This window comes from Tinamus guttatus, unplaced genomic scaffold (genome assembly GCF_059628265.1).
Source record: "Tinamus guttatus ecotype Peru unplaced genomic scaffold, ASM5962826v1 Tinamus_guttatus_pri_ptg000060l, whole genome shotgun sequence".
NCBI lineage: Eukaryota > Metazoa > Chordata > Aves > Tinamiformes > Tinamidae > Tinamus > Tinamus guttatus.
This window is the reverse complement of record NW_028288594.1, coordinates 11,125,387-11,144,362: the sequence shown is the minus strand read 5'-3', so window position 1 is coordinate 11,144,362 and position 18,976 is coordinate 11,125,387. Positions and strand designations below refer to the sequence as shown.

At 44.6% G+C, this 18,976-nt stretch overlaps 1 protein-coding gene across 2 annotated transcripts in view; it reads right to left on the bottom strand.

The window, feature by feature from the left end:
* LOC104580026 (glycerol-3-phosphate dehydrogenase 1-like protein) overlaps window positions 1-17,778 on the bottom strand; it is a 320,964-nt gene extending 303,186 nt beyond the window's left edge. Inside the window, exons 1-8 of one of the 2 annotated variants that reach the window (XR_015913075.1) lie at window positions 17,669-17,778; window positions 11,973-12,150; window positions 9,811-9,951; window positions 8,525-8,663; window positions 6,906-7,018; window positions 6,133-6,366; window positions 5,876-5,982; window positions 4,736-4,977 (exon numbers count right to left, since the gene is read on the bottom strand). Coding sequence is in view for 1 of the 2 variants with exons in the window: in XM_088519588.1 (XP_088375714.1) it covers window positions 4,881-4,977; window positions 5,876-5,982; window positions 6,133-6,366; window positions 6,906-7,018; window positions 8,525-8,663; window positions 9,811-9,951; window positions 11,973-12,150; window positions 17,669-17,709 (1,050 nt within the window). In the remaining variant the exon portion in view is untranslated. Of the gene's footprint in view, window positions 1-4,229; window positions 4,978-5,875; window positions 5,983-6,132; window positions 6,367-6,905; window positions 7,019-8,524; window positions 8,664-9,810; window positions 9,952-11,972; window positions 12,151-17,668 lie in introns of those variants that run through there. The other variant, XM_088519588.1, reaches the window with a different exon arrangement.
* Window positions 17,779-18,976: the final 1,198 nt, after the last annotated feature.

The window sequence follows — 18,976 nt, the reverse complement described above, 5'->3', positions numbered from 1 at the left end:
GCGCATTTTGGACCCCACAAGGGCTTGCTACAAAACTTATTCCTTAATGTTCAAAATCTGCTAGGCTAAAGGAATGAAGAAAACCTTTCTCCTTAAGAACAGATACTCTTAGGACCCTTGTAAGGATGACTTCTTATGTTTCTGACCTTGTGCCCAGTGCGCTAGCAAATGCAAATTTAGGGATAAAGAAGTTGTTTCTCTGCTCTTTAAATGTGCTGCGATATTAGAATTGTAGGTTCGATCCTATTCTAAAATGAAAGGTAAATGGAAGTAAGAGGCAGGGAATAACATTTCTTTGGCTGCAATTAAACAGTTAAATAGTGGAACTTTCATTGAAGTCATGAGTACAGTAAAGAAAATCTTTTTGTCTGGTGGTTGTTTTTTTTTTTATTTTATTTTTTGTGTAGAGAGACTTGTGACACTGCCGAGGTGAGTAAACTTCAACCTGTAGCTGTGTGGAGGCATCATTACTGAGAGTACCTTGCACTGGGCTAGTTCCCCTTCTTGCTGCAGGTCATGCACTTTTGCTTTGACTTTTCCAAGGCCTAGGTTAGCCTTAAGTAAGTGTTTCTAAGAAGCAATATGAATTAGGGATCAAATGCTTTAAATGTGTATGAGTTGGAATTAAGAAACACTCAGATTCATCAGCAAACACTTATTACTTTAATATATGCACAATCCAGAGCTGGTATGAAATGATTCCTTGGAAACTTGGAAAGGTTTGAGAAGACATCCTAGGGCCCAGAGGTAGACATTTTATCTTTCTGTCTGTTGTGCAATAATGCAATTTAAATGGTATCAGTCAAAAGCGATGCTTTTTATACTTGAAAGAAATCTCTGGTTATTTTTTCTTACTGTAAAATATTTGCACTGTGTGAACTTTCTGGTTAACTTTGTAACTGTTGAACTTTTTTACTGGTGTTAATTTATTGCGCTTCGTATTTGATGTGCTGGTCTCCTGTCTGTATAATTGTGAGATTTGTTATATTTAAGTGAATATTTTTATCTTCTGCACAGTTGTTTATCTTGAGGGTTTTTTTTTTTTTTTTTTTAATTCTCTCTTCCTGAGAACTAACTGAAATCTGAGAGATGGCTTAAGTCAGAGCTTACCTACTTCTGAGGTGTATACTATAATTAAAGAAAGAGGCCGCAGGTCCATTGTACCGTTGAGGAAAATCTGTCTGCTGCTCAGTTTTCCTGGGCAGATTCACCACTCCCTGCCGAGTAGCTGCATTAGTGAATCCAATGGAGTAAAACTGTCACTGCCTTAATAATCTGAGATCTCAGTCATAATTTCCCAGAAATGCAGCCTGCAAAATCTGGCTGTGAAGTGCGGAATTGGAAGCGAATTTAAGGGTTCAGGGAGGCAGGATGGTCACTCATGGCATGCGGGACCTCATCCGTGGCTCCTGGAAGGGGTATGGAAGGAAACCTGACTACCTCACTTCTTAGTCTCTGAGCTAAGCTTTCAGCCTGTCCTTGACTTCCAGGTCTTAAGGTGACTTCAGTAAAAACACATCTCAGGTTTTTAAGAGCAAAACGGATTTAGTAGGAAGCATAAGCCATTTTTGAGTGGAAAACATAAAGCAAAAAACTGTAGCTTAAAACAATCACTTTATGTAGCCTTAAGTATAATTTTTCCCAGCAGAAGGTGATGTTAAATATGAGGTTTGCAGGCAGCTACTTTAGGTGTCGTGAGGATATTGTGGCAGATCCATCATCTTGCATCTCTTACATGTAAAGGCTTTCAAACACAGCCAGAGTAAGCCTCTGTATGCATCAGATCTTGTGGCATTATTTCCAGGTGTTTTGCTGCCCGAAAGATAAATGAACTAGCTCGTCTGTAGCCAGAATATTTTGAGTATATGAAATCCGCAGTTTAGTTTGTGAAAGTATTCCCTGTTTGATTATGAAAGTAAATTAGTTTTCCAGTCTTTCTTGAACGCAGCCGTTCAAGTCTAACACTTTTAATTAAACCTGAGTCAAGTCATATTTTAGGAACACATTTTTCTAGTTCTGTTTCAAAGACTTATGAAGAGGAAAGAGCTGTTGGCTGGTATAAAATTACATAGAAAAGCAGGTAGTTCATTCCTCCTGAAATGAGTTGAGATTTTGGGAGATTATCGTAACCTAGATACAGGTCAACTTATCAAAAGAGGATTTTAACTCCTGTTGTGTGACTGTAGGTGCAGTGTAGCTCATTGTTTGTGCACTAGTAAATTAGGAAGACTGATGCAATTTAAAAGCAGACGTAGTAACATTCCTTTACTTGTAAGGGGGTTTTAAAACCTTCCTGTTCTGCAAATTTCTGACTATATTTCAGTAGAGAGGGAGGCCTGTGTCCCTTTCTTCCTCACCCTTCCTACTAATGTCTTTTACCTGAGCAGTTCGTGGTCTTTCCCTTACCAAATGGAGCAGCTGGGTTGTGCTGAGTTCAAGGCGTCACTGCTTGTGTGTGTTGCACTAGGGGTTGGAGTCTAGATGGTGCATTAAATGATGGGATCTTACAGTAGCAGACTTCCAAAATGCAAATGTTGCCTTTTTAATGTCAAGCTCGCCCTGGAGATAAGAGCAACACTTGGGAGAGACCTGGATGACCCTAAGCATGTTTATTTTGATATGGAATGTAAATAGAAAACAAACTATTTTATGTAGATTTTTGACTGGAATTGAGATATAAGGGCTAATTTTTGTTATTTATGGAGTAAAACTTCCTTATTTTACTGTGTAAAAGTTTGTCATCCAGCAGAGGAAATAATTCTGTTCATCAATAAAACATCTATAGAAAACCCACTTTTCTTGTCCTTTTCTTTTGAACACTGATGTTAATTGCAAAATAAAGCACAAAAAAGAGCATTATTACAATACTTATGAGAATTTTGAAAAATGAAATTACATCACATTTATTGATCACTTTATTATTAAACAGATACTTGATACACTTTGAATATAAAATGTTCTGTATTCTTATATTATCATATCATAAATGACTTTTCAGAAGTTCAGTCTGATTGTAAATGAAAGAGGTTCCCAAATTCTCTATCCCACCATTGTGGTTTTGATACTTAAGATTATCTGATATTTAAGTCTTTTGTTTACTTGTTTTACCTTAAAAAGGAAGATGCTGTGTGGGCATTTTGTTTTGTTTTCCAGTGCTGTATAAAAGATCTAACCACGTGATTCCTATTTCAGCTGAAGGAGCATCTGCACTGCAGAGTCCAGATGTGTTGTTAGCTGTGACCTTCCACAGGTGGAGAGCAGTTCTCCAGCCTGGGCTCTTCATGTGGACCAGCTTCATTGCTGTTTGGCAGAGGTCTGTGATCTGTCTCTACAAACACAATTTCTGGTGTCTTAGCATGCTTTACAGGCTGTAAGACTTAAAAATATACATTCATATATATATTACTCTGATAAATGTGAAAGATGTAACAACATTCCTCTAAAATACAGAGCAAAAAGGATTCTATATATTTTTTTAATGTCAGTAAATACACTAAGACTAAAAGCACTTTTCCTACTAATATTTTAGAGAATAGAAAAGAAGCAAAGCAAAAAAGTAGATTACTCTGACTTTTGTTCATCTCTTTCTCTAAATACGAATCTTTCAAATGGGTATTAGAGCATACAAAACATGCCACTGTTCATTTCATAGATGGCTTTTAACTCTGAAAAACATCAGGTATGTGAAGTTACCCAAGTACCGCTAGCAGGTTTTAAAAGTTTAGTTTCTAAAATAAATGCCATCAGTAGCAAAATTAAAAACTGGTAGATGTGCCAGTTTGTGTCTAAAATTCAGAAGCAGATAGAGGCATCTCGCTTCAGGAGGGTTGAGTTTGATGCTTTGCTTAATGTACAGCAGGATCAGGCCATTAGTCTCTTGTAGTCCCTGGAAAGATGCATGGAGTTGCATGGTTTGTGTCCAGTGGTTTTCTGGAGGAGTTTAAAAAGCAGCTCAGTTTCAAACTTTATAGGAATTCTGTGCGTGTATAGCGGTCTCTTTTGTGCATTTATAAAAAGTCAAGTATCGGAAATGTCTCTTCACTTCTGACATCCTCAGAATAACCGTTGTGCAGGATGTGAGCAGAGTTGTGCTTAAGTCCTGTCTCTCTCAATTCTCCCCTCTTGGCTAGTACTCCTTAACAAATACTACTAGTTAGAAATCCATACACCAAAATGGATGTATTTGGTTAGTCAAAAAAACCCAAAAAACTCTACTCGAAAGGAATATATTCTATATACAAAATGAACATCATTTTTTTTCCAAGCTATAGAACATTCATGCATGTCTGAACACAATAACAATACTTCCTTCCTGCCTCCTCCCTATAAAGATGCTTATATGGGGAAACAAAATCAAGGGAGGATTAAGTGTCACAAATTGCGAAATGTTACAATATCTGTGTTTGGGAGGAATTATGGCAACTCATATTTGACCATATAATTGCATCTTACAACTGTCAGACTTTTTTTTAATTACTTTTTCTGTTTTGAGGAGCTCTTTAAACTTTCCACATCTTGTGCTGTTTTACATCAGTAGGCAAAATGCTGAGCCTCATGTCAGCAATATTGAAATTTGTTAGGGGAAATAACATGGGCAACTGTTTTGTATAATCAGGAAGAAAATAATTCTGGGCTAATGCCCAATTTACTAACCAAAATCAAACTACAGTTAAATTATCCATTCATTTCCTCTTCCTGGGTTATAAGGATGAAATTGAAGGCAGATTTTTTTTACCCCCAGAATGAGGATACTGAAATACATTCTATGCTGCTTTTACAGCAAGCATTGCACAATCCATTTGTCTACTTTGTGCTGTGGAGTGGGCAGAAGTCACAGTCCTGAAAAGATGAGTACGCAACCAGGTAAGTGGAGTTTATTTCTAAATGTGTTCCGGGTGGTTTTGCAGGCACGAGATGAAATCCTGGATTGCTCTCCCCTCATAGCAGATCTGATAGATGCTTGTGAATAATGGAAACCTAAAAGAAGCATGTAACAAAAAATAATGTTTTTTGAAAGCTTACTTAAACATTTCCAATACTTTACTCCCTTTTGCAGGTCTTTTTCCTTTTTCTTTTTTTTTTTTTTAATACATTAAAAGAAAATCATCCAGATAAAGTTTCTTCTTAACACTGTAGTTGAAACTCAGGAGGGCGTCCTGGAAGGCTATGAATGACTGCTACAAAGATGAAACAATGTAGCAGGAATGAAATTAGAGCAATTAGGAGGAATTAACCAATTTGTTTTGGGTAACAGCAGAGCAAGATGTTGTGGAGAGATTACTATGCAGAGTTTTCAATTACTGAAAAAAAAATGATTTTTATACTGTCTAGTGTTCAAAACATACATACTGTTTACATTCTTTGCTGATAATCTAAAAGGCTAAAAAGAACAAAAATTCTAAGGATTTTCTTTCCATGATTTAAAGATAGATATATATATCTTGCATCAGTTCTCTTATCTCTTTCTTAAGCATGTAATTGTTAACTGAATGAGTTGGAGCTAAGTGTGTAACAGTGTAAATGCGGGGAAGTTTATTAAATCTAGACTTAATTCAAGGTTCTGATCCTGCCAAGGAGACTTTTAATTTTTAATGCAATACCACAATTTTGATTTTGTTGCTGTTGCATATAAGCTTATTGGGGTTTATTGTTTGTTTGTTTTTAAATGTTTAAATGTTCTCTGGCTGTTGTCCCATACTGCTGGTCCCAGTAACTGGCTGGGCTAAGCCTGGCTAACCTGAACCACAGAGGAGCCCCAGCACGTAGAAAGCAGCTGGTACAGGAGTGAGCAGGCCCCTTGAACACAAGTACTATTAAAGAAGCTCTGAATCACTCATAATTTGTCAATTCAGGTTTTTAAAATCAAAGCACTTACTTATGAAGCATGTTTTTCTGTTTCAGGATCTTGTAGACTTCCACGGAAGTCTGAGGCCCTTGTAGTTTTTGCCCATTCAGCATCTCATTTTCCAGTTCCTCAATGGACTAGAAGAAAGGAGACCAATTACTTGGATCAGAGGGAATGCCGCCGCAGCACCAGCGGGTACTGCAAAGGTACGCAGCTAGTGATGCCTGTGGAGAACACACAAGGATTTCTTTGTGCTTTAGTTGAAAATATTTCAAAAACCTCCTTACTTTTCCAGTGCGAGCAAATGCTTCTGCTACTTTTCTGTTGCGTCCCCCGTAGCAGGTAGTGATTAGGTCGGCCACACCACAGCTTTCCAGGAAGGTGGCTATTGACACTGGTCCCCTGCAGAACATCTTGGCAAAGGCCACCATTTCCATGAGGCCCAACCGGATAACTGCTGCCTTGGTGTTATCACCAAAATCCAGCCCGTCGCAGAACCCTGCTCCTACTGCTACTATGTTCTAAAAAAAAAAAAAAATTACTACAAAAACACCAAGAGAGAGACCATCCCATCAGACATGCACCTCATCAATACGCACTGCTCCTTAGGGAGACTGCACAAGTCTGATGTGCCCTGGGTTCAGTCCTGGTAGCTCAGAGTTTATGTTAAAGAAGCTAAACCTCTAAGCTGTTGTTAAGCAAAAGTTGCTGAACTCCTAGGAGATCTTTTAAAGAATCCACTATTATTCCCAGGGCAAAGATAAAAGCAACTTATTAAATATTATAATTGTGTAGATTAAATTTAATGTTTTGCTTTTCTGCCAGTTTCAAGTGGTGATCCTTCACTTTCAACTACTTTTGCATCCTTGCCTGGGCTATGCCCTGATTTTTCTCTGCCTGTCTGTAACTTACACAGGCACTTTTTTCATTGCAACAGGCTAGAAAACTAGCACATGCTCTGTCCAAGGTCACTTAGTCGCATAATAGCAGGACCTAGTATTAGCCCAGGTGAGGGCAGAATTGGGTCCTAATAAAAACAATTATGTTTGAAAGGACTAACTTTTAAGGCTCCACAGATCTCCACTGTATCGCAGTCATCCACCACGGTAATCCTGAAATTGGGGGTCTGCAATAATTCTTTGAAGATCTGTCCTTGTTTTTCATTTTTGCAGCCTGTGAGAAAGAAGAATGAAAGTTAAAGTGTTTTGGCCAAAGTTTCAGGGTGAAAGTAATGTGTGCCAGTAACGGAAACTTGAGGTAAGGGGCCAGGAGCCGCTTTGGATATTATGATCCGCAGAGTTGTGTATTGTTGGAAAAGACATTTGCTACTTGACAGCAGATGATGCTGCTGGAAGCAGGTGTAACCACATGCCAGTCCCCCTGCATTAACTAAACGTTGCCTAACGACACTTCAGAGCAGCCCCTAACGCAGATGTCTGCCTGGGAAGGCTCATAAAACCACAATCCTTGCGAGAGATGAGCCTGAGACCAGACTAACCACAAATGAGGCTGCTCGGGGTGTCTGCTCCACGTGGCCTCCTCGCACAGCCCTGCCCTCCGGCCACGGTCCCTACGCACCGGCAGCACGGAGCGCCCGCGGAATTCCTCCCCTAGCTCTCTCCATTTTTTATGGTTACTCTTAGCCTGTTTAAAGAATTTTGTTAGCCTGGGCAACAGTGTGCTGGTAGCCATGGGGTTTCTACCCTGTCTCTGTGTTTGCTCCCCATCCTGCGCACTCAGGAATGTCTGGGGACATCCCATCTCGAGGGGATTGTTTCTGGGTTACGTGGCTCCCCTCATGGGCAAAACCCTCTGAGGCACCAAAACCATGGGGAAAGTTTCTTTCCAGAGTTGTCATCGCAGCATTGCTAAAAATAGGGTCAGCAGAGCTTAAATTCACCCCCGGGCAATGCATATTGTCTAACTTTCCAAATCACATCTAGCCCTGTTCCTGTCCAGTTGCTCTGCCAGCACCATCTGCCTAGCTGGCACAGTTTTCACTATTATTATAACCTTTGCATGGCAATGGAGCAGCAATTGCAACATGGATTTATTTTGTCTTCATTGGCTGTTGACAAAGGTGACTTTGATTTCTGCTGTTTTTAAAATGAAGAGATTTTGTAAACTACTGGCTGACCTCTCCAGTCCGGTCCAGCCCAGTTCTGGGAGGGTCTGGGGCTGTGTCTTGGCAAGGACCGTGAAGCAGAGGGAGGAACAGGAGGCTGTTTATTTTACAGAGAAGGTCCGAGATGGCAAAGATGCAACCAGAGGCTTCCTTGTGCTCACCCTTACCAAGGCGGATTTCTCTATCTACGTGGCCTACTGAATCCAGCTGCCCGAGGACTTGGAGCGGAGCTTTATGCACGTTAACGGGTGTCTCTGGCTAATTCCTCCAGGAATAGGATTAAGCTGTAGTTTTTTAATGAATGAAGTTAGCCAACAGCTCTCAGCACTGGAATGTGCTGTCATTTTGCATCTGATCACACCAGTACTGAACTCCCCTGAAAATTGTGCTGCCTCCCTGCACGAGTCCAGCACAGGCTGCACATGCCATAGCAACCCAAAAACCTCTCTGGACTTGCCACACTTCAGGTGCAGGTTGCAGCTGGAGATATTATCCTGGTCACAGGTGGGGTGAAATCAGAAATGGTGGCTGTAACTGCTCTTTGCAACACTTACCGATGGTGGTTTCACAGAACTTCTCCTCGGCCACCTCTTTGGCGATGTTGGCTCCCATAAGGACGCTGATTTCTATGTCCAGTTTCTCTCGAATGATGTCAGATATGAGCCTCAGGCCTTCGGGTCCCTCATCAATCCCCTGAAGCAAAGATGATCACAGAAAACAGGTTAATAGAATAGGAAACACCAGAGCATTGGTAAAACTGGCAAAAACTCTTTTAAAGCTAGATCCCTATTCCTAGTTTAAAGGACATAGGGCTTATATTCACTGCCATTAGCCACAGCTATGATGCAAGGGTAGCCCTTAAATCATCCTCCAGGTTGGCTCCACAGCAATACTAACAACAGAAGTTTAACTCCTGCAAGCACCTCGCGCGTGCTCTGCTTTGTGCTTTGTCAACTGCAACTTCACGGCCACTTCAGCGAGAAGATGCTGCAGTTGGGCTAATCCTGCAAGGGTGAAACAGGCCTTAGAGCTGGTGCCACTGTCCTAAGGTTAAGATCAGGTAGCATGGAACCAATTATTAAATTACATCTATGAGTGTTGGCTTTTTTTTTAAGATATAAATATTAATCTGTGTGCTTCCTTGCTGTTTAAGAGTGTATATACTGAACTGCCATAGTTTTCTTGATGCTGAAGATACAAGTTGAATTGCAGGTGGTTCCTTGCTGCCTCCCCTGCCTGCCCAGTGTATTCTGCACTTGCAAGATAATGTCTATAGAAAGAGAAGGAAGGGTTGTGGTAGTGCAGTCTGAAAGCTTCAGTTAAATTGCTTTCGTTGGCAGTTTTAAGTGGATAGTTCCTGTAATGCAGTCAACCAAAGGAACAGCAGACTGTATGCTTGCAGTCTGCCTCTGGCTTTTAGCTGGACATTCTCCTTTTACAATTATGATAATCTAGCCTCGAAACAGAGATTGCTTGGTCCATTAAAAATAGAAATTGCTTCAGTCCTGCAAAAATTATTAGTGTTGTGCAGTTTGAATGCTGCCATGAACAGCTTCTGGAGCAGGTCCTTGGAAGAGGCCTTTGGAGCGGGAGCTCTTCGTGCTCAGAGCCCTAGTCTCATGAATGTGTTTTCTGGTGGAAGCACCAGCTTCTGCAGCCCTTTCCCTGCTCCTCTCCCCTCTGCATTAGTCCAAGCGGGAAGGGGCCCAGGCTAAGGGCACCTGAGGAAAAGGGCTCCTCGCGGCCGGGCTGGGCTCCCTCACGGCTCCCTGCGAGCGGGGCAGGCGGAGGGGCTGAGCGCGTCCGTCCGCACCCCGCAGACCAGCACGCGGCCGCTTACCTTGATCAGCGAAATCCCGAACGCTCCCGGCTTTATCTGCCCTGAGATCTGCTCGCAGATCCGCCCGATGAACTGGTGGGGTAGGACAAACACGAGGACGTCGGCCCCGCTCGCTGCTTCGGCCACGTCGGGTACGGCCACCTAGGCGAGAGCGGCGACACACGCTCACCTGCATCACTCCAGCAGCTGTAAATGAGCTGCTTAGCTTCAGCAATACGTAATTCAGACAATAAATAATGTAGGAAAACCCTTGTAGCAGGTAAGAGCTGCCGTGCCTCCCATAACAACATACGTAACCCTTGCAGGCAGCGTGGCCAATAAACTTGATTTTAATTAGTGTTGTGCCATAACAGTCTTCAGAAATAGCCACCTAACTCTTCCAGGTTTGGGCTGTTTCGATGATTCTCTCTCTCTCTCTCTCTCTTTTTTTTTTTTTTTAAATTTCCTCCTCCTCCAGCCCTGTCTGGATAACCTACGCAGGATGATTCATTTTTAAAACTTGCCCTGTGCTCCTGGTGCAGCTTTAAAGTAGTTCTTGCCAGTACTGTGGGAGCTGGGATTGTCCTGCTGCAAGGAGGAAGGGCTGCGGAGCGAGGGGCCAAACCAGCATGCAGAAGCAGAGCCTTTTCAGCAATAAACTTCATCAAAAGGCAGGACGTATTGTTTACTGTGTGTCATTTCCCTTCATCTCCCCAACATACAGTAAATTGACCTTTACAATAATTCATACTTGATGCCTAACGCCTGTTAGCTGGCAAGTTGTGTCTTCCTCTAAATCCAAGGGTCAATTAACAACATTTCAACCTATGTTACAGGCACAACAACAGCTGAATTTGTCTGCTCTTGCCTCACACTCAGAGAAGAGACTGCCTTTGAACATGACCTGGGAGCCCACACCCCAGAGCCCCTGCGATTCCCAGCAGCAGGATGGGAGCTGCTACCAGCAGAGCGGCTTCTCTGGGAAAAGGGCAAATCAGGGTCAGGAGCTCACAGCGCTGCACAGCCAGAGAACGGCTCTGCAAAATGAGGAGCAGCAACGCACGGAAGAAGTAAGTTGCTTTTTTCCTCACGCAGAGGTGAATAGGCGCTAGGGGCCCTCCAGCCCTTCCTGCAAGCTGAGTTCTGCAGGTGAAGCCTTTGCTACCGTTAGGATGAGGCGGCCCTAAAGCGAGGGCCACAGGCTTGCTGACCTGCTGAACATTGCCAGTAACAAGGGCAGCTCGGCTCTAAGCCAGGGCCAGGCCATGAAAGTGCAAATCTGCAACTGCAGCACTACGTGGGGCTGAGCGGACCCGCTCGCACGCAGGGCCAGGCCGCAGCCTCTTAGCTTCCCCTGGCACCCACAGCTGCTCCAGAAACAGATATTCCTTGCTCCAGAAAGCCCTGCCAGCCGGGAAAAGCCTGAGCAGGGGAAAACTCACCTGCGTTGCTTCAGCAGCTGTTTGTTAGCTAAGCAGATTAATTTCAGCAATATATGCTATTTAGGCAATAAATAATGTAGTATTTTATAATATCTATGAAAAATAACTCTTACTGTCAGAAATTAGAGCAGTATTAAAGATACCAATATGTTGCTCTCCTGAAATCACCTATGGAATGAGAGCGATGCTCTTCATGTTCTTGTAAGCCAGGGCTGCTGGCTGTCCTGCAGATGTCCCTCCTAGAAGAAGGGAGGGCCGTCACTTCCTTTATTTTTTTCTCAGAAGATGCTGTAGATTTAAAATCTCAGCTCTGTCTGGACAGAGCTCTTGAAATGGCAGATGGACGTGCTGATTTATGCCAGAGAGGGAGATGGCGTGTTATCTTTTCTAGTGCATTACCTTGAAGCTTGATATGAACAAGCAAAGCACTCACAGGAGTGAGTTTTGCTCCAGCATAATGTTTAAAAAAAAATAAATTAGGTAGCAAATTAGATGCAATGAATTACTTCCTACTTTTACATACCAAGTATCATGAGGTAAGAGCAGATAGTACTTGTAATTCAGGTAGAACTCAAGTAATCTGTAGTTCATACTTAAATAGTCAGTGAACTGTGGCATAATTTCTACTGCCAAATTTGCTTTTAAATAGGCTTTTCACTTTTAAAAGTAGGTAAATAAGTTTGTCAGGGGTTGCCCCTCCTACTGAAACAACAAGCAATTCCAGTGATTTATTCAGCTTACCACATTTTTAGGTATCTTGTAACCAGGAAGATATTTCACATTTTCATGTTCGCTGTTGATTATTTCTGAGAGTTTTCTTCCATTGATGATCTCTTCAAATACCCACATCTTGACGACGGGATCAAATCTGTTGGACTTCTGGACATTGCTGCCAATGATTTTTGCTATGGCTGATCCCCTTTTAAGAAAAAAAAAGGGGGGGGGGCGGTGAAAAAACTGACAGAAAACAAATGGCTTTATTGCCCCTTGGAAACACAAATTATTTTATGGATAATAACTTGAAAAGGCCTGTGTTATAAAGCTGTTTATATTCTTGCTAAGTTATCAGAATCCTTTATCTATCACCCTTTATCCAGAAAATGCTCAGTTTAATAGCAAAGGAATGAAATCATGGGACAGTGGTAATAAGGAATCTGAAGTTTTATTATAGAAAATTATAGAGTAACAGTGTGAGGTAGCACCAAGAGTGATGAAAGCACAACATCTGGAACTAAATAAATATATCTTGCTGCTTAGATCACTTTTCTGAAGACCGAAAAGTATAAAATAATCCAGTAACAAAGCACTGCTGAACGATCTTGCTGTGACAAAGCCTTTACATACCTCATCTAAAATAGATGTATCCCACTTTTCTACCAATAAGCAAACAGATGCTCTAGGGATTTTATGTAAGGCACATACTTAAGAAATTTTTTAAAGTTATGAAAAAAAGAAAAACTGTCAAGCTGCCAGTTACTCTTTCTGTAATGTTCTAAATTCCACTGACATGGTTGCAGTCTGAAAAAAATGTAACCATGCCGTTCAGTCCTGTTGTGCACTTGTTATCTCAGTTTAGAGAATACTTCATTTCCTTATTTCCTCATCCACCACTACAACCTCGCAAACTTCCCTTTATTCTCCTGGCAAAAGTCAATTAAAAATCTGGGTGAGCTGCCACAGTTCTGGCTTCTGTGCCATTTAAATGGTGAGGTGGGAGGGATTACTCTGGCCCCTCTCTTCCCTCCTTCAAGTGCAGCCCATTTTGCTGAGCTGTTTGAAGGAGGGGATCTCGTTGCAATGGTCTTGTCCTCTGACCTGTTCGTACCACACCCAGTTGTGGGGTGTTTTCTGTAACTGATAATTCTTAAGTGTAGCCAAGATGAAGGCCAGATAGGGCTGCACTATGAACGGTTCAAAGGCAACCATGTCGTAACGGGCTCCCCTCACCTCAATTCTATTTTTGATGTAACGCGTTTGCACGTGGATAATTGCTCAATATGTAATAAATCACTAAGGGCTGCATCTTAATCTTTAACCACAAAGTAATCTCACAGAGTTCAATCTTTGTTTTGCCAGAGCTGCTCTACTGCTTTATTGCAGAAGTGATGATTTATTTTGATCCTTTATGAATGTAAAATATGTAGGTAACTGTTTTAGGGGAGCATCTTCCCTGTAAAAGAAGAGAGTTTGCTTTTTTTCTGAAGGAAATACAGCTGTAGCACGTTTCTATCACCTGTAAAACTATTTCCATTCCAGTTCTTTTCCCCTGCTGTTCAGCAGCACAGACAAGGCCTGGCCTGAGGATGAGTCCAGTAAGTGTCTATTAATAAGATATTTCCGTAGATAAGCACTGGACTAGGACTTGAGATCTAGGTTCATTTTCCAGGTTTGGCTACAGCCTTCCCTAAGCACAAGTGATTTTTGCCCGTTTCTCTTCTCTACGAGGACAGTAACATTCCCCACTTATACCCACCATCATTTATCCATCTTTCTCAGTCCCTTGGAGTAAGACTTTCTGAAAGCAAGCGCTTACTTTTAGTAGGGGTCATAAGGCATTTAGTACAGAAAAAAAACCTCAGGAGGACCCCAAGGCACTCTCAGCACCACGAAGTTAACCCTAAAATGATTTAAATGGCATTGATAGTGTGCATGAAGAGGCAATTTTTTTCCAGTAAAATTTGACCACACCAAATTTATTTTATTTTTATGATGAAAGACTCCAGCCCCAACCTCTCAATAGATAAATTTGATCTTCTAGTAGAGCTGTCTTTAACAGTCCCACTTAGACACTGCCCCCCAAGCATTTTCCCATTGACAAGATACAGTTGACAGTATCTAGGCCATAGAGATGGCCTCACAGATCACAGGGTTTTTGTTTGGTTTCTGTTTCGAAGAATGGAAACTGTTGGGAGAAAGGGGTTAAATATTTAAAAGACTTTTGATAAACATCAGGGAAAATAGCTCTCCATGAAACAACTAGTCGAACAGTTCAAAACCTGATGCTCTGTTTTACTTAATCCATTTCAAATTCGCAGTCACCACTAATCAGCCTTGGAAAGAGGAATTGCTTTGTCTGCGAGGCCAGTGTTCAGTAGACTACACAGGCTTGGCAGGGGAGCTCTGCTTATGCAAACAAAACCAAGGACGCGAGCACGTAAAGACTTCTCTGTGGGTTTTTTTCTCCAAAGCTCAATTTAGTGATGATCAATAGAATGCTGAGAACTCAGATCATTTTTGAAGTCAGTAAATGAAAACTTGCTTTTTTTTTTTTTTTCCTTACGATTATATTAGATCACATTAGAAGTGATTTACATAACGGTTAGAAAAAAAAAAGGCAAAAACTCTTTCTGGAGGTTTCCTATTGGTATAATTGGAAAAGGACAAACCCCCTAATTTTAAATATGTGAATAGGAAAATGTTTACAGCATACATGAGAGCTGGGGAAAGACAGAGCTGAAAGGACTCTGGGGACTCAGCTCGTCCTTTTCCCTGCCCAAGGAAAACCTGAACATACCTACCCCTTTCCTAACAGGTCTTTTTCCAAGAAGGTCTTTAAAACTAAATTTGAAGACCTCAGCTGCTGCAGGTACCTTTTCTTCCCTCAGCAGTTTACACCAGGGCTCTGCCATCTCTAGCATCAGAAGGATTTTCCTCACATCTACCCTAAACTTTTCTTCCCCCAGAGAAGATTATCATTTTTCAAGCTGGTTCTCTGCTGAGGACTCTGGAATCCAAAAGAATCCAATAAAATTCAGAGAGCTTTCAGATTCTGAAGGCCTGGGCAGCAAATAAACCTGTATGTCTTAAAACAGATAACTGCCAGTGATTGACCTAAGTGCGAACTGTCTGACACCCGCTGGCAACCACAAAATGCAGAGTGGCACTTGTTTTACTTAACCGCCTCGGCCGTGAGCCTTGTGGCCATACTGGACCGAGCCGCTGCGACCCGCCGGGTTCTGCAGCGGGGCAGGAGCTGCCGTGTGGGGCCGCGTGCGCCCTGTGAGCTGCTCCTGAGCTGCACGGGGGGCTCTCGCCCTGCTGCTCACGAGGGATATCAGAAAACGCTGGTTGCCAAAGATAAGCGTTACATTTCTGTGCTGCGTTGAGATCGCCTGTGTTGCCACAGAGGCTATGAGTAGGTGTGATTTAAGCACTAAGCACAAGAAGTATCCCTTGCCAGAGACTCTGCGGTCTGTGTATAAGGTAAGAGGCAACAGATGGACACAGGGAGACCAGCAGATAGTACCGAGCGATCTGGCAGCCTGTGGCATAAGCGTTTCAAAGGGCACTGAGGAGGAAAAGAGCCCTCTAAATCAGTCTGGAAGGAAGACAGTTAAGTGGCATGTGAAGATGTTTATGACAAGTAAACAGCCTCGGAAAAAGCATGAAGAGCACTTTGAAGATGCAGCAGGAGCATGATCAAGTCTGTCGTGGTGAGCTGATGAGAGGTGAAAGCTACTCCTAGACACCCCTTAATGGCTGATGAATGTCTTGGAAGTGACACTGAGCTTGGAGGCCTTTGCAGGGTGTGAGGGAGAAGAGGGTGGGGTAGAATGACACGCTCCAAACATCAGGGCAAGGAAACGCTGGTGCAGAAGACTGAGCAAAGCGGCTGGAGCCAGGTGGCATCTGCACAGGCCAGAGAGAAGGGTGTGTGGTGATGAGCTCCTGAAGACCTGCAGCTGTGCAGACCCACGTGAGAGACGGGGCATTAGAGATGTCATGCGTGAGGACCACATGATCTGGAAGCTTCGCGTGAATGCGAGGACGTAGAAAGCGGTGAGCTGGTTCCGCAGGGCAGGAAGACAAAGAGCCTTGTTCTGTGCCAGCACGTTGCCAACAACTGCTCCCTCACATACTGATTGTTTGGACACTCATTTCCACTGAGCTGTCAAGTACTCGGAAACCCTAAGCAACCGATCTTCCTTCTACAAAAGCAATCCAAAGAGCTACCAAGAGGTTGGGTTTGCTCATCACAAACACGCACACATACATGTCAGTCTGTTTGGTTGTGCTCAAGTTGCATAAACCGTAAGAAAAGTAGGATGCAAAGTCCAATGAAAAAGGATTTATCAACTCGGTAACATGCAGGAGCTTTGGAGAGCAGTGTTTTTGTCCAGCCTAGAAAGGTCTGAGCAGTAGCAGAAAGACATATTCTTACGAATGGGGACATGAATAAACTGGAGACATTAACACAGTGCATGTCCTAGGCTGCATCTGCACCAAGACCCAAAACTACCTCCTGAGGATGATGGAAAATGAAAGGTACAAATAACTCATGGCTTTAAGTGAAGCCTGGTGCCTTCAAAGGAATGCAAACCTCCTTAATGCCAGGTCACTGAGAAACAACACCGAAGGTCCTCAGGATCCCAGGGGAACTCACCTGGGTACTTTATTTAGCACTGAAGGCATTTTCATTCAATACGGAATGAAATGGATGCAGAGATAAAGGTGAGTGAATGTCATACCTCCTGCGTGGCAAACTGCAGGCACGGAAAACCCAAGCCATTTGGCTGAAGGCCAAAGAAAGCGGTGGCAGGATATGTCCCCGGGTCCCTGCACTGCCATCGGGGGCACCTGCCTCCAAGTCCTCCCTCCACCTGCGCTCCTGCCCTGCGCTGCCGATGTTGGCAAGCCCGGCAGGGAAGGAGCCGATGAGACGCCGGGTTTGTAATCCCATCCCTGACCGCTGGTGCTCCACAAGACCAGCATCTCTCCGTTGCTGTTCTTCCCTCCTGCTGGGTTATCCTTTGTACTGAATGGATGTAAAGATGACACCCGCCACCCCGCGCAGCTCTGGAAGGTACCGCCTGGAATGATGTAGGAGCTGCAGGCTCTCAAATCCTTATGGCCCCTCTCCCTGTTGTTCTGATCTGCTCGACCCCCAAACCCTGATAAATCCTACCTGGATTACAAGGCAGAGGGACCACAGACAAAGGTAAGATGAGCTTCTTGTCCTGCTTCCCGAATTCCCTCCCGCTCCCTGCGGACTGCCATGCTAGCAGGGCACACGGGCTGCACCTTTGCAAGCGCCAAGCAAAGGTGGGTCCCTGCCCAAAGCGTTTTCAGTGCGAGACAAGACTGGGGGCGAAAAATAAGTAAAATTAAAATGAGAAAGAGAGGGAGAGCGGGGAGGACTGGGGGCAAGGGGCAGCGAAAGCAGCAAGATGCAGGCAGTGCTCAGCCAGCCGCGGCTGCGATTCGGGGGAGCTTTCAGGACCATGGAGGTCTTTTAACGGAGATTCTTTTAGAAAGACAAAAAGAAAAAGGCATAAATAAATAAATAAACAAATCGAGCGAGCGCAGACACACAAGCCGCAGCCGCGCTGGCCCCTGCAGCCCGGAGCTCCCCGCTCCCTCGCCGCCGCCCCGGGGCTGCCCGGAACCTGTTGCGGCTCCGGGGGCCGCGGCGGCGGGAGCGGCGCTGGGGCACTCACCAGTTCCCCGAGCCCACGACGCAGACGCGGAGCGGCGACATCCTGCGGGCCGGCCCTGCTGCTGCCGCCCGCGCCTCGGCCCGGCCGGCCCGGCCCGGCCCGGCCCGCCTCGAGCGCCGCCCCCGCCGGCCCGGCCCGGCCCCCGGCGCCTGCGGGAGAGAGGCCGTGAGCGGGGCGGCCCTCGCGGCCGCTGCAGAAACGGCTCCAGGGCCCCGCGCTGCCCGGCGGGGGCGGCTCGAGCCCCGCGGGGAGCGAGCGCCGGCCCGCGCGGCGGCCGCTCTGCGGAGGAAACGGCCGTGTCGCGGCTCTGAGCATGGGGGATGTTGAGTCAAAGTCACCTGCAAAGTAAACGGGGCGTCTTCCTCCTCCCTGCGTGGTCTAATCGTCTATGGCTCCCTAAGAATGAACCGCGTTTTACTGCTCAGCCCATCTCTACACCCGACTCCTCACCCAAGCACCTTCCCAGCCTTCTTGCTCGTTTTGGGGCCCCCAGGCACCTTCGGCACCTCGGCACCTCGGCACCTTCTCAGCGCTTGTCCTCGTGCTTCCCCCATCCCCAAGGAGGGCTATGGGCGCGTGGCCATGGCCGCTGCCTCTATCCCTGGACCTGAGTCAGGGAGTTGCTGCCCGTGCAGAGGAGCCCCACACTGTGACTGACACCGAGGCCAGCGGGAGCCTGCGGGCTGCGGGGAGCTCAGCTGTGTCCTGTGTGTGAGGAGAGGTGGGGACCTCACAGGAGCGAGGGCAAAACACCACAGAGTGACAGCTGGGAAAGGGAGCAGGGCAGGTCCTCCAAAGAGGGGCTGAGCGGGACATGGACACGCATGAAGCCTGGTGGGGAGCTCTGTGAAGAGACACTGCTCACGGACACAGCATGAGCTCAGTCAAGGCACACACAGCCTTGCTCTCATTCTAGGCACCTCTTCTTCATTGTTTTACTCCTTCACCATAATTTGCTCATCCCCTGCCCATATAGTTCCTCTGCTCCTCTTAGCCTGCTTTCTTCCCCTTTATTTCCCTTTAACTTAACCACCTCCTGTGGAAAAAAAAAAATAATCTTCCATGGAGGTCATGTTGCCATCAACCTTCTTGCTCTAGGTTCCCCTGTTCTCTTCTATTAGGTTACAAGCTCTTCTGCCCTACCAAGTCCCCAGGCCCTTGTGTGGGGACACGGTCACTTAAGGTCTCGTTTCTGGACCTAGATTTGTGCAACAGAAGGCATCCTTGGTCATCATAGCATTTAAGTATTGCAAATTGTTATGGTTTCAGGTAAATTAGCGTGGCAAGTTTTAATCTCATTTGAAAATG